Source organism: Castor canadensis, chromosome 1, assembly GCF_047511655.1.
Source record: "Castor canadensis chromosome 1, mCasCan1.hap1v2, whole genome shotgun sequence".
Lineage (NCBI taxonomy): Eukaryota > Metazoa > Chordata > Mammalia > Rodentia > Castoridae > Castor > Castor canadensis.
In genome coordinates this window covers 192,868,497-192,881,228 of record NC_133386.1, presented here as the reverse complement: position 1 = coordinate 192,881,228, position 12,732 = coordinate 192,868,497, and the positions used below count along the sequence as shown (strand labels likewise).

At 33.7% G+C, this 12,732-nt stretch overlaps 1 protein-coding gene across 1 annotated transcript; it reads left to right on the top strand.

The window, feature by feature from the left end:
- The first annotated feature begins 9,736 nt into the window (after positions 1–9,736).
- On the top strand, positions 9,737–10,672 carry LOC109701583 (olfactory receptor 9G4-like). The gene has a single exon (XM_020187133.2). The coding sequence runs from the start codon at positions 9,737–9,739 to the stop codon at positions 10,670–10,672; it is 936 nt and encodes a 311-aa protein (XP_020042722.2).
- The last annotated feature ends 2,060 nt before the right edge of the window (positions 10,673–12,732 follow it).

Genomic DNA, 12,732 nt, shown 5'->3' with positions numbered 1-12,732 from the left:
TCAGTTTTGGAGGAGGTTCCATGGGCTGCTGAGAAGAATGTATATTGTGCGGAAATTTGATGAAGTATTCTGTAGGCCTCAGCTAGGTCTATTTGATCTATGGTGTGATTTAGTTCTAGAATTTCTGTATTGATTTTTTGTTTGGATGACCTATCTATTGGTGATGAGGGGATTAAAGTCTTCCACTACCACTGGGTTGGAGTCTATATATGTTTTTATGTCCTTCAGAGTACGTTTGATGAAATTGGGTGCACTGACATTGGGTGCATATAGGTTGATAATTGTTATTTCCTTATGGTATGTTTCCCCTTTTATTAGTATGGAATTCCTTCTTTATCTTGCTTGATCAAGGTAAGTTTGAAGTCTACTTTGCTCAAGATAAGTATTGCTACTCTTGCCTTTTTGGGGGGTCATTGGCTTGGTAAATCTTCTTCCAGCCTTTTACCGTAAGAGAGTGCTTGTTTCTGTCAATGAGATGGGTCTTGTAAACAACAGATTGTTGAATCTTTCTTTTTAATCCAGCTTGACAGATGGTTAAGTCTGTTAACATTCAGTGCTAATATTGATAGGTATGTGATGATTCTTGTCATTTAGTTGTTTTTGTTGTTTCATGGTTTGATTGTGTGCAGCTGAATTAATGTTACTCTCTGATTCTTGTCTTTTCTTGTCCTGTGGTTTGGAGTTGCCTGTCCTTTCATGGCTTTGTTTGCTTTCATTTTCTGGGTGCAGAATTCCTTGGTGCTCTCCTGCTGGTCTGCTGAATGTCTCCCCAGCAAGTTTGGAGCCAATGTCTGGCAGCTGGCAGACCTCCTGTTTCCTCAGTGTAACGTGGAGTGGTGTAGCTTTCCACAGGCTAGGGGTTAAGGGTGTTGAAGTTTTGATTCTTCTTGCTGCTTTATTTCCACCAAGTGTGGCTCCAGTGTCTCCGCAAGTTTTCAGAGTCACAGAGATTACGCTGTCTGCTTCTGCACCCTAGTTGCCATCATGGGTCTCCCAAGATCTTTTGAAATAGTATTTTTTCATGAAATCATGGCAATTCCAAGAGTTATTCTTTATATTTTCTGTCAACTTTAAGTTCTTGCCTTAGCATAATGGCTGAGATTAAAGTATTGTTTTTGTTTTCCTCAGCATAAAATATTTTTAAAACCTTTGTTCTAGAGGCAGAGATTTTATTTTTGCCTGCCAATTGAGAACCCTCACAATCACAGTCTAGCTATTTTTTCATTGGGGTAGATTATAATATTAACGTTTGGATTCTAACATAGTTATGCAAGGAGGATGCTTCCTTTGTTATTAACAACAGTCCGGTCTAAGCTCCAAACTCTGTGGGAAAGAGGACCCTGATTGAATTCCATAATATCCTGTTTGTTTCATACTTGCACTGACAGAGTACCATCAACTTGTTTGCTCAAGTGCCAGAAATTTATTCTATTAAAGTTTTGGAAGACAAATGTCCACACTCAGTATCATTGAGCCAAAGTCAAGATGCTTTCAGGCTTTAGTCAAGAGTCTGTTCGCCTGCTTTTTGCACTTTCTTGTGGCATTCCTTGATTTATAGTTCCATCATCCAGTCTCTGCTTCCATGGCCAAATTGCCTCTTCCTTTTCTGTCTATGGTCAAATATACCTTTTCTTCCTTCTTTCAAGGATGCTTGAAGTTGTTGAACATATTACCATCTTGATTCTTACCTTAAAACATCCAAAGATAGTTTTTCCTATATAAACGTTCACAGGTGCAAAGGAAGAGAACCTGAATCACTATGAAACATGACTTGGGGTGCTTACCATACACTCCCAAAACATTCAGCTCAGTTTAGTTTTCTTTTTTAACTCTCATTGTATAGGAAATTCTGTTCACATTATAAACACAATTGTCCATTAAATAATATTTAACTTCCTATCAAGGTATATTTGAGGGTCATATATATTTAGTTAAAAGGATTATTATACTATAAGTAAATCTGTGCTTTTATTAAAGTGTTCTTGGTTTTGTGGATAAAAATGTGTCTAAAATAGAATCATTGCTTTCTAGGAAATTACACTATGATGTATGTCCAGTGGTATTCTATATTCAGTTACAGTAGTAAGATAATGCTTTTCCATGTAATCACATGGAAAAAGAGAAAATATTGAAAGACCTGAGGAAAAAGTAAGAACATCCTTTCAAGTATCTTTTTCACATAGGCCCTATGGTTCTCAACCATCCTAGGTTCAAGAACAAGACACATATAAATCACACTCTCCCAGAAGAAGGACAACTGTGATACATACCATGTAATTTACATGGCAACTGATCCTTCAATGCATCATAAAACTGACATCCTGTCTAATCAAAAGAAATGATATCTAGTTCACACAATGACACTTAGCAACAAAAAACATGTATGAATCAGTTGAGTTTTTATGTTATGATGAGGAAACATAAAGTAATATATTAAGTCATGATTTATGCATTAATCTTTTCACAAAAATAGACAAGAGAAATTCATAAAACAATGCATGGGAAATATTTCTTGAAAGGGAAGGAGTTCATTCTTTTAGAACTCATAGCAGACATGGAGTTACAGAACATGCTTTTTATAACCTTCCTCATTATTAATGTCATCATTATCTCAAGGAACAACTTCCCAATTTCTCTGTGCCACAATTCTTGGCCCCACACCCATGTTGCTCTTCATTGGAAACCTATTGTTTTGGATCTCTAGTTTTCTTTGGTCTATATGCCTCAAATCCTAATGACTTAGACACTTGTCAAAGCAGTACCTAGTTTTCAACTTGCCTGGCCCAATTCTGTTTTAAATTGGTCTGTAATGACCTCTATGGTTTATGGCTATTGTTTAGCCATCTCTTGTCCTCATAATTTCTCCTATGGTGTGTCTCCAGGGCTATGGCTACTCTTGTTGTTGCTTCATACCTTGGTAGCATTCTTCATACAGTCATCGTCAACAGTCAGACATTTATCCTGAGATTGTGTGCAACAATATCATTGATGATTCCTTTTGTGACCTGCTCCCCTGTAGGAAGTTGACATGTGATGTGAAGGTGAGATACCAGGCTGTATTTTATTTCGTACTTGCCTCAACATCAGTACTCCCACCACACTTATTCTTGCCACCTCCCTCCTCACCACCACAGTGATATTGAACTTTCTGTTTCTCTGAGGGTCTCCCTACTGCCTTCTCTACTTGTGGATCTCACTTGACACTGTCACCTTGTACTCTGGTACAGTTCTCTACATTTACTCCTCACCAAGCACTAGCTATATTCTAGAAAGTCAGTGTCCTATGTTTCTATGATCCAAATTTTGATCCCCTTGATCATTAGCTTAAATATTAAAGTTGTCAAAGATACTCTGAGGAAAATATAACATGGAATAAAATAATGAAAATCTTGTTAAGCAACAGCTTTTGAAAACGTATTTTTTTCAATGCCTAAATCTCAAACATAAATGATAATGGAAACTAAAATCATCTTTGTTTAATATGGGAATTCCAGTATGCATTTGTCTTATTAAACTGGTATTAATGTATTTTAGCATGTTATTAAAATAAATGATGCTCAGGCATTGGGAAAAACTGCTGTGTAGGCTAGTGTATTTTTTAGTTTTATTGAAATATATTTTATATATAATATTGTATACATTCAGTGTTAACCACATGCTGTTTTGATATTGCATATTGCAAAGGTTTACCATCATCAAGGTAATTACTATACTCAATACCTGAAATAGTATTTATGTGCATGTCTGTGAAAACATTTACAATATATTATCAGCATTTTCATGAATACAATAGAGTATTATTAGTTATCATCAACATACTTTACATTACATATTGAGAGTTTATTCATTCTGTATAATTTAAACTCTACTCTTCAACCAAAATCTTACCATTTTCCCTAAATGTGCCCATACCCTGAAAATATTATTCTACCATTCCTACTCTTCTTTTTTTAATGATTTTTAACTTCATACATATGTGACATCATGCTGGATTTGTCTTTGGGTACCTGGCTTATTTCACATAGAATAATGTCCTAAGGGACTGTTCATGTTGTGGAAAATGACAGAATTCACTTCTTTTTCTAATGCTGAATAATATTCATCTGTGTGCATATCACGTATGTGTGTGTTTGTGTGTAAGTCTTATTTTCTTGCTTTAAAGGTATTGTTGTGTTTATTATGAATCATTTTGCTGCTGACACTGAGGCTAACAAATATTGGGAAATTTATCCCCAGGGATGTCTAGCCATCATGCTGAAGTGAATGACTAAGAATTCTGCTATCATAATGAAACCCCTTACTTTGTCCACTTCATATATGCATTTCATATTTTCTTTCTTTCTTTATTCATCAATGGAAACTTAGGGTGATTCCATATTTTGGTCTCATTATTCATACTGTAATGAGCATTTAGGAGTACAACTATTTCTTTGAGATGTGTATTTCATTTACAGTGGATATATATTCAGAAGTAGTACCGTGGAACCATATGGAAATTCTATTTTATTTTCCTGAGGAGTATTCTTACCATTTTTCATAATGATTCTATTAATTTATATTCCCAACACTGTTTAAAGTTTCCCTTCTCTCCCATTATTACCAACACTTGTTTTTAATAATTTTCATTTTAATAGGTGTGAGGTGATAGCTCATTGTAGTTTTTACTTAGATTTTCTTAATTATTAGTTATGATGTGTACTTTTCATATACCTGTTGATCATTTGCCTTTTTTATTTGTTTTATTTATCTTTTTGCTATTGAGTGTTTTTTAACTCATTTTGGATATTAACCTCATAAATCACATATGGGACTAGAAAATAGTGTATTTTTTATTTTCTGCTTTTCATTTCTTTACTTTGTTGTGACTCAAAGGTAACACAGTTCCTTGATTATAGATGTAGGTGACTGTGAATACTTCTTCTCAGAGTAACTGCGAAGTTCCTGAAGACTATTTACCCAACAATTCAAAAATTAAAGACAAAAGCTTAAAAGTTGCATGGAATAGACAGAAATGAAGATGTAGATTGATAAAGAAAGAAATAGAAAATTGAGAAAGAAAGAGAGATTTCAAGATTTCCATATTTATGGGAAGATTTATGTGGAAGGTTTTCATTCAATAAACAATTAACCATAAAATTAAGATTCTATGATTGTATTTCCTTGCTCATTCAGTTTTAAAGACAGGTTAAATTATAGAGAACATAGCATTGCGATACATGATCTATACCTAATTTAGACACTCTTTTGCATGTGAAACACATGTTTTCATTCAAATAAAATACCCCAATGCTGACAGTTGAATACATTAGTTTGTTAAAGCTGCATAACAAGATGTAAATGCATTTCAGTGACTTAAACAACAGAAATTTGTTTTCTCACAATTATGGAAATTAGAAGTCTAAGTTCAAGGTACCAGCAAGGTTGGTTACTTCTTTTTTATACAATCATAGTAATTCTATAAGTTAATGGAATTCACTGTGATATTCCTACATATGCCTGTCTCATGCTTTGATCATATTCACCCTCAATACTCCGCTTCTTGCCTGCCCCACCTCCACCTTCTGCATTCCTGTGCTCCTTCCTGAAAAGTCCAAATATATGTTTGCTTTATGAGATCATTTTTTATTTCCATACATGAAAAAGTATTTTCTATCCCAACTAAATGGCCTTTACCAAACAAAACAGAAACAACAATAAAAATGAATGCTAGAGAGGATATGGAGAACAAGAACAAGGAAATGATTGTATACTGTGAGTGGGAATAGAAATTAGTCCAGTCACAGTGCAAAACAGTATGGAGTTTCCTTAGAAGACCAAAAATTGATATATCCTGAAGTCCAGTTACACCACATCTGGCTATGCACCTGAAGGAAATGACGTCAGCTTATAAAATAGACTCCCACATACCCATATCTACTCTGCACTGTTCACACTGGGTAAGATATGGAATCAGCTAAGGTGCCCATCAACTGATGAATGGTTATATGCTATAAATATATCCAATATATATCATATATATCTGTGTCTGTTATCTACACAGTGGAGTTTTATTCTGCCATAAAGAGGAATGAAATCAGGTCATTTGTAGGAAAAAGGATGGAACTAAAATTTGATTATATATTTGATTATACATGAGGCCTCTCTCCTTGGCTTACAGGTATGCTGCTTTGCTGCTTACTTACATGAATTATTACTGCATAAAAGTAACTGGTATCTCCATGTCTAAGTTTTCTTTTTTTATAAGGACACCATCAGAATATTTGATATACATACACTGCAAACATCTCATTTTAGCTTACTATTCTCTTTATATGCTCAATCTCTAAACCCAGGCAAATGCTCAGATGCTAGATATTAAAACTTCAAAGTAAATTTGGAAGAGTTCAACATTCAGTTCATAGCAGCAAGAATGATGAAGACTTTCCTGTGGACAAGACTAAGAATTATAGCTTAGAGGAAAGGAACAGATGATACATTCTAGGAAAGATTAATTAGGATCACTTGGAGAATCAATTATCAGATAAACCTAATAATTATATTGTGACTTAGATCCATTATGTCAACTTTGAATATAATATTACTAATATTACCATAACACAATTAACACATCATCCTGAACTTCCACATCTACTCTAATTGAGTCTTTTGAGACTAAAGAACATATTCCCGTACTATTGTGTGGAAGGAGTCTCAAAAGGCAATTGAGGAAGTGCATATATCCAGTCCAACAAAGGCATGCTAAATCACCAGAGAACAGGGATAAGGGTGCCACTTCTAAGAACTGGCCTTTCTGACCAAAGGTAAGTACTTGGTTTGAAATTCAGTATACATACCAGTTTGGCCACTCTGTGATTTTACCTACAGTTAGAAGGCAGATAGAATCTGACCTGACCCTTAATTGATTATTGCTGTACTTAACACATTCAGGTATATGTGTACACATACACACTTCCTGATAAATCAGAATCCATTTGATGATATATCTGTTGTTCATCTACAATTTGAAATGCAATATGAGAGCAACGTTAGTTCACATACATTCTCACTTAAATGGTGGAGGATGTAGGGGACAAAATATATGACAGGCTTTTTAATCTAATTGTTTTTTGTCCTTTGCTTGCTATTCATGTTCAGGTGCCAGATGGTCACATTACTCCCATGGGTTTTTAAGTGAAGGGAGTGGGAACAAGCTGCTATAGAGTAAGAAACTTCCTAGTAAGTCATTCCATGTATGCAATGGGCTAAGAGGCTCTTAATAAGTCTTTTTTCAGTCATTCTATATAGGATGCATCTTCATGTGCCATTCTGTACAGGAGGCTTTAGAGTCATAAGCTCCTAAATTTTTATCCCTACTATTTCATATTTGCATATTAACAGACAATTAAAAATTCTAGATGAATCTGAGACATGAAAAATTAGTCTTCTCTCTTTTATTCTTTTTATGTAGTACAATGTGCTTAGGTAGATTTTTCCCTGAAAATTGTGAGTTAGGTTAGAAGTAGACAATACTTTTGAGAAACATCTTCAATGAATAAAGGAAATAACCCATCTGGTTATAGTAAGTAGGTTATTTTTATACCTATTTATTATAGGCCACAAATATACTAGGAACTCTCCTATATGATAAGCTATAGCAGCAAACAAAGGAAAGCACTTTGATTATTATGCTACACAATTTATCAATTATTCAGCCTTTTGCATCAATGTAAAATGTGTTCTAATTTTCAATGTCTGTGTATTTCAATTTTCCATGACTCATGTTAAAATATACTTAATAAGTCTCACATATATTTCTGTATAGGCAGATAATAGCATAGCAAGTTTCACAGTGACCCTTGAGATGATGGCTGTAACCCAACATTTATACATTCTGAAAATAAGAATACTCATGTTTGAGCAGATTCATAAAAATAGTTCACAAATACATAGAACATAGACTTTCTAACAAAGCGTGGAGCTCCTAAAGTCTGTAAGATTATAATGGTGAAATCAGTCATGTGGTTAATATGGTTTGATTGACTTAAATGGATGAAAGCAAATGATGAGGGAAAGTGCTATAAGGTAATGTAAAGTCAACTTCTGGAACACCACCAGTTGGACTAAGAAACTGTACTGTTTGTGTTAATGAGAAAAGATTTATTATATAACAATAGTCAGATAAGTGTAAGTGTCTTTAATGTCACCAGTGAAATTATGTCTTCTCTGATGATCCACATTTGAAACGACACAAATATCTAACTTCCTACCCAGTAGAAATACAAAATCTAGAGGTTGAGGGTTTACACTGTAGTTACAGCACTTATTTTGACTTAGCTCAAAAACAAATGTTTAAAACATAGAAATAAATAACCATCTTTCTTGGTTTTAACTTTGTCCTCTGCTTTAATATGGGCTTACACCTATTAAATTACAATATATTTACATGCAAAATACTGAGTATTAATATTGCAACCTGCCATTTCAATAATGAGAAGGGGGAGAGGGATAATATTGGAGGAGATGAAACAAACTGGGTACATTATATGCATATATGGAAATGTCATGACAAAACCCCCTGTATGACTAATATAAACTAATGAAACCATTTAAAATAGTCAGCTGGATACTAGGTCAATAATTGAGACAGAGTAATTTTTAAAAATATTTATTAGAAGTTAATCAATTTTTAAATGAAAATTGGGTAGTTTATGTAATTAAATACCTCCTTTTAGCTTTCCTCAGAAATTTTTGTAGCTTTAGGATTTATAATCTCTCAATGCCATAATATTAAAATTAAATTCATTCCAATGTTTAACATCCATAATATCATACAATGCATCAAACATGTATGTATTCCCACATCACCTAGAGGAAAGTAGAAAAATTCAGCGTTAGAAAAAAATGTTTTTAAAAAGTTTTTAAATGAGTAAACAAATCATATTGTTAGTGAGGTATAGCAATACCTTAGGAAAAAATGGGAGAAAACAATTAAACACTTTTAAGACTAGTGAATACCTTAAACTTTAAGAGCATATACTTTCTAATGAGAAAATTCTGAGTTCCATTATGAGCTGTACTGTTCACCAGCCCTGTGAAGTTGTACATCACTCTAACTTCTGTGCTTCAGTTTCATCATCAGCAGCAAAAATATTATCATCTCACCTACCTTATGAGATTCTGATCAGGAATAAAATGGTTAAGGATAGGGCTTGGATAGTATCTGGCAAATGGCCAGTGATATATTTTTTTCCTATTGGTACTTATAGTAGCAGGAAGAGTACAGTATATTGATACTCACTTACATATTATCACAATGTCTGACACATAGACATTCTTATTAACTCGTGGAGGGATATGATAGACAACTTATTTTAGAAATCAGACTGAACCAAATATTGGGTTGGATAATTTCTTGTGTATCTTCTATATTTGTTTGACAACCTGTCAGAAAACTACCAGTAATCTTACTAACTTTATTTTTCTCTTCTGTTTGATAAGAGATGGCCCTGAAATAAGCAGTTCATAAATGAAAGCTTTAATTTAAATCTCAGATTTTGACTTCAATTCTAGTATTGCCAAGTAACAGACTGAAGTCCCATAGTTCCTATTGTAATTTTATGGTTATTTAAATGACTAAAAATACACAAGCTCACTAATAATTGTTTACTTAATTAATGTATGGCTTATTATCTTAACAGAAATATAATTCAATTATTTTCCTACTTATGATGTTAATCGGGTCTTCCTCTTTGTGGACATGGAAGTGGGAAATCGTACCATTCTGACTGAATTCATCTTGCTGGGCTTCTCTGCAGACCCTCAGTGGCAGCTGATTCTATTTGGAACATTTCTAATGCTCTACTTGGTAACCTTATTAAGGAACATGACCCTGGTTATCTTAATTCGAATTGATTCCTGGCTGCATACACCCATGTACTTTTTCATTGGTGGTTTGTCTTTTTTGGATTTCTGGTATACCTCTGTGTATACCCCTAAGATATTGGTCAATTGTGTCTCAGAAGATAAGCGCATTTCCTTGTCTGGATGTGGGGCTCAGTTTTTTTTTTCCTGTGTTGCTGCCTACACTGAGTGCTATCTGCTGGCAGCCATGGCTTATGACCGCTATGTGGCTATTTGTAACCCACTGCTTTACTCAGGTATCATGTCCACTTCTCTCTGTACTGGGCTTGTATCTGGTTCTTACATAGGAGGGTTTTTGAATGCCATAGCCCACACTGCTAACACATTCAGACTAAGTTTCTGTGGTAGTAATGTTATTGACCACTTTTTCTGTGATGTGCTCCCATTGGTAAAAACATCCTGTACAGACACCAAGATGTACGTGAAAATCCTTTCCAGTATGGTTGGCTTCACAGTCCTCTCCTGCCTTCTTGCTATTCTCATTTCCTATTTTAATATTCTCCTGGCTATCCTGAGGATCCTCTCAGCCTCAGGAAGGCACAAGGCTTTCTCCACCTGTGCTTCCCACCTAGTCTCTGTCACACTGTTCTATGGATCCTTGCTCTTCATGTATTCAAGGCCCAGTTCCAAGTACTCCCTAGAAAGAGACAAAGTGGCTGCCCTGTTCTACACCATAATCAACCCATTGCTTAACCCCCTCATCTATAGCCTGAGAAACAAAGATGTCAAAGAAGCCTTCAGGAAAGTAACACAGGCCAGAACAGAAGCATGATGGTAATCTTTTATGTCTTTATTGCAGTTTACAATTTATTGATGTGAAGACTTATTTGTGTGCATTTCTGTATTTCAATTAACTTTGAAGAGTTATAACAATGAAATTGAGTAAACTATCCTTTATGTAATTTTAAGTTCATGTTATTGTAAAATGTGATATTTTTAGTCTTGGTGTATTAGATTTTTAAGATAAAATTCATTCTTTTGGTCATTTTTGGGTTGTCTTAGAAAGAAAAAGAAAAATTGAATGATTTTCCCACTTAGTTTGACTTTGAAGTTTGAGGAACAAATTTTACTGGATAAGGAAATGATATGAAATGGGTAAATTGCTAGAAATTGCTCAAGATCTTATGTACATATTTTTCTATTTTTATAATGTGTACTATCCAAATTTCTTCCTAATCATGTATTTGAAAATACAGAATACTTTTTGCAAGTCTGTACCTTCTACATTAACATACATACATAAATAATTATGTGCATAATTTTAAAGATTTGTTTAGATTTAAAGAAAAATATTTTAAATTCACAGTGAAAGACATATTTTTATGACTTTCCATTAGTCTAAGTGAGTGTTCTCTCACACAGACAGTACTCTACAGTAATCTTCATGAGGTCAAGCAGTGTAAGCCCCATGACAGCAATACATCAGCATCAAATAGAACAAAATGAAATGAATGAACTAACAAATACCCCCCCTGTATTCTAGAACCAGAGATTTCTTTTTCCTGCAGAAGATTTAAACTCTGCATATTTAAAGATTATAAATTATGTATCTTACAAATTTTGAGCTTGAACCTGAGACTTTAGAAATTTGTTATTGATAAAAGTAAAGCTATTACTGCAATGAGTCTAATTATATTATGCACTGAAAATTTAAAATTTGGGACAAATGAGTGTAGCCATTTCCCCATTCATATTAATGATAATATTTCTTATACTTTCTTTCTCCTGCATTCATTTCTCCTTTTTTTCCACTCAAACATTCTTTACTTCCTTATTCTTCTGACTTCACACAATCCTGTCAGTGTTTGACAGGATTCTCTGACTCTCTATAGTAATGTATTGTTATATTCACTTTCAAATAATACTTATCATCTAATGGATAAAAGAGAAGTTGAGTTACTCTCAGGGGACAAGCCATGTAAAATTCATTTACTTGATGTCCTAGAAATACATCTTCTACCCTTTGTAAATAGATCTGGATTCTGCTTCTTAAAACTATGTATCATTATCCAGTAGAAAGACTATTACATACTTAGATTATAGTAATATCATTAAAGGTAAAGAAATGAAATAATATAAAATAAAAATCTTTCTTGATTAATGTATTTTCATGCAAAATAAGACAGATTTTAAAGAAATTCAGTTTCCTAATCTTCTCCTGAAGCATTATGCTATCACTTAGCACTGATTTGAAATTATGTGTGTTTAGACATTGAATGGAGCAGAGAAAAATGTTTGCCTTCATTAGTATAAATGGGGACCATCTCTGTGCTTTACCTAAGAGATGTAGTTAATACTAAACAGGTATCTTTTGTACTTTGGTCATGGGATAGCAATTTTTTTAGCCTTAGCATATTCATTTGATAATAAGAAGTTTCTAACATTGTGATGTGACTTTATCCATCTTTTTTTTCAGAAAATATTTCTGAAGATCAAGTGCTTTCTGGACCCTGGGATATGGCAGTGAGGATGCTAGGTCTGACCCACATTCTATGGAGCCAGATCCTTCATTCCAAGAATGAGTGAAACACATTTTAAAAAGCCTTGAGTAAAGATAGATTTTCAGTTAATGTTTAATGCTACTAAGAAAATGAGACTGGATAATGAGGTAAAAATGAACTAGAAGATGATTTAACTGAATTTAGATAGTGTTACAAAAAAAGATCCATTAAAATGGGCCAAACACCTTAATGCACATTTCTCAGAGGACATACAAATGCCAACAGATAAATGGAAAAGTCCACAATATTAAAAATCACCAGGGAAGTGCAAATTTAAATCACAATGAAATATCTTATCACACCTTTTAGAAAGGCTATTATCAAAAAGATA

Excerpts from the sequence above, each read along its gene's own strand:
- LOC109701583 (XM_020187133.2), top strand. The coding sequence starts at position 9,737 with ATGGAAGTGGGAAATCGTACCATTCTGACTGAATTCATCTTGCTGGGC.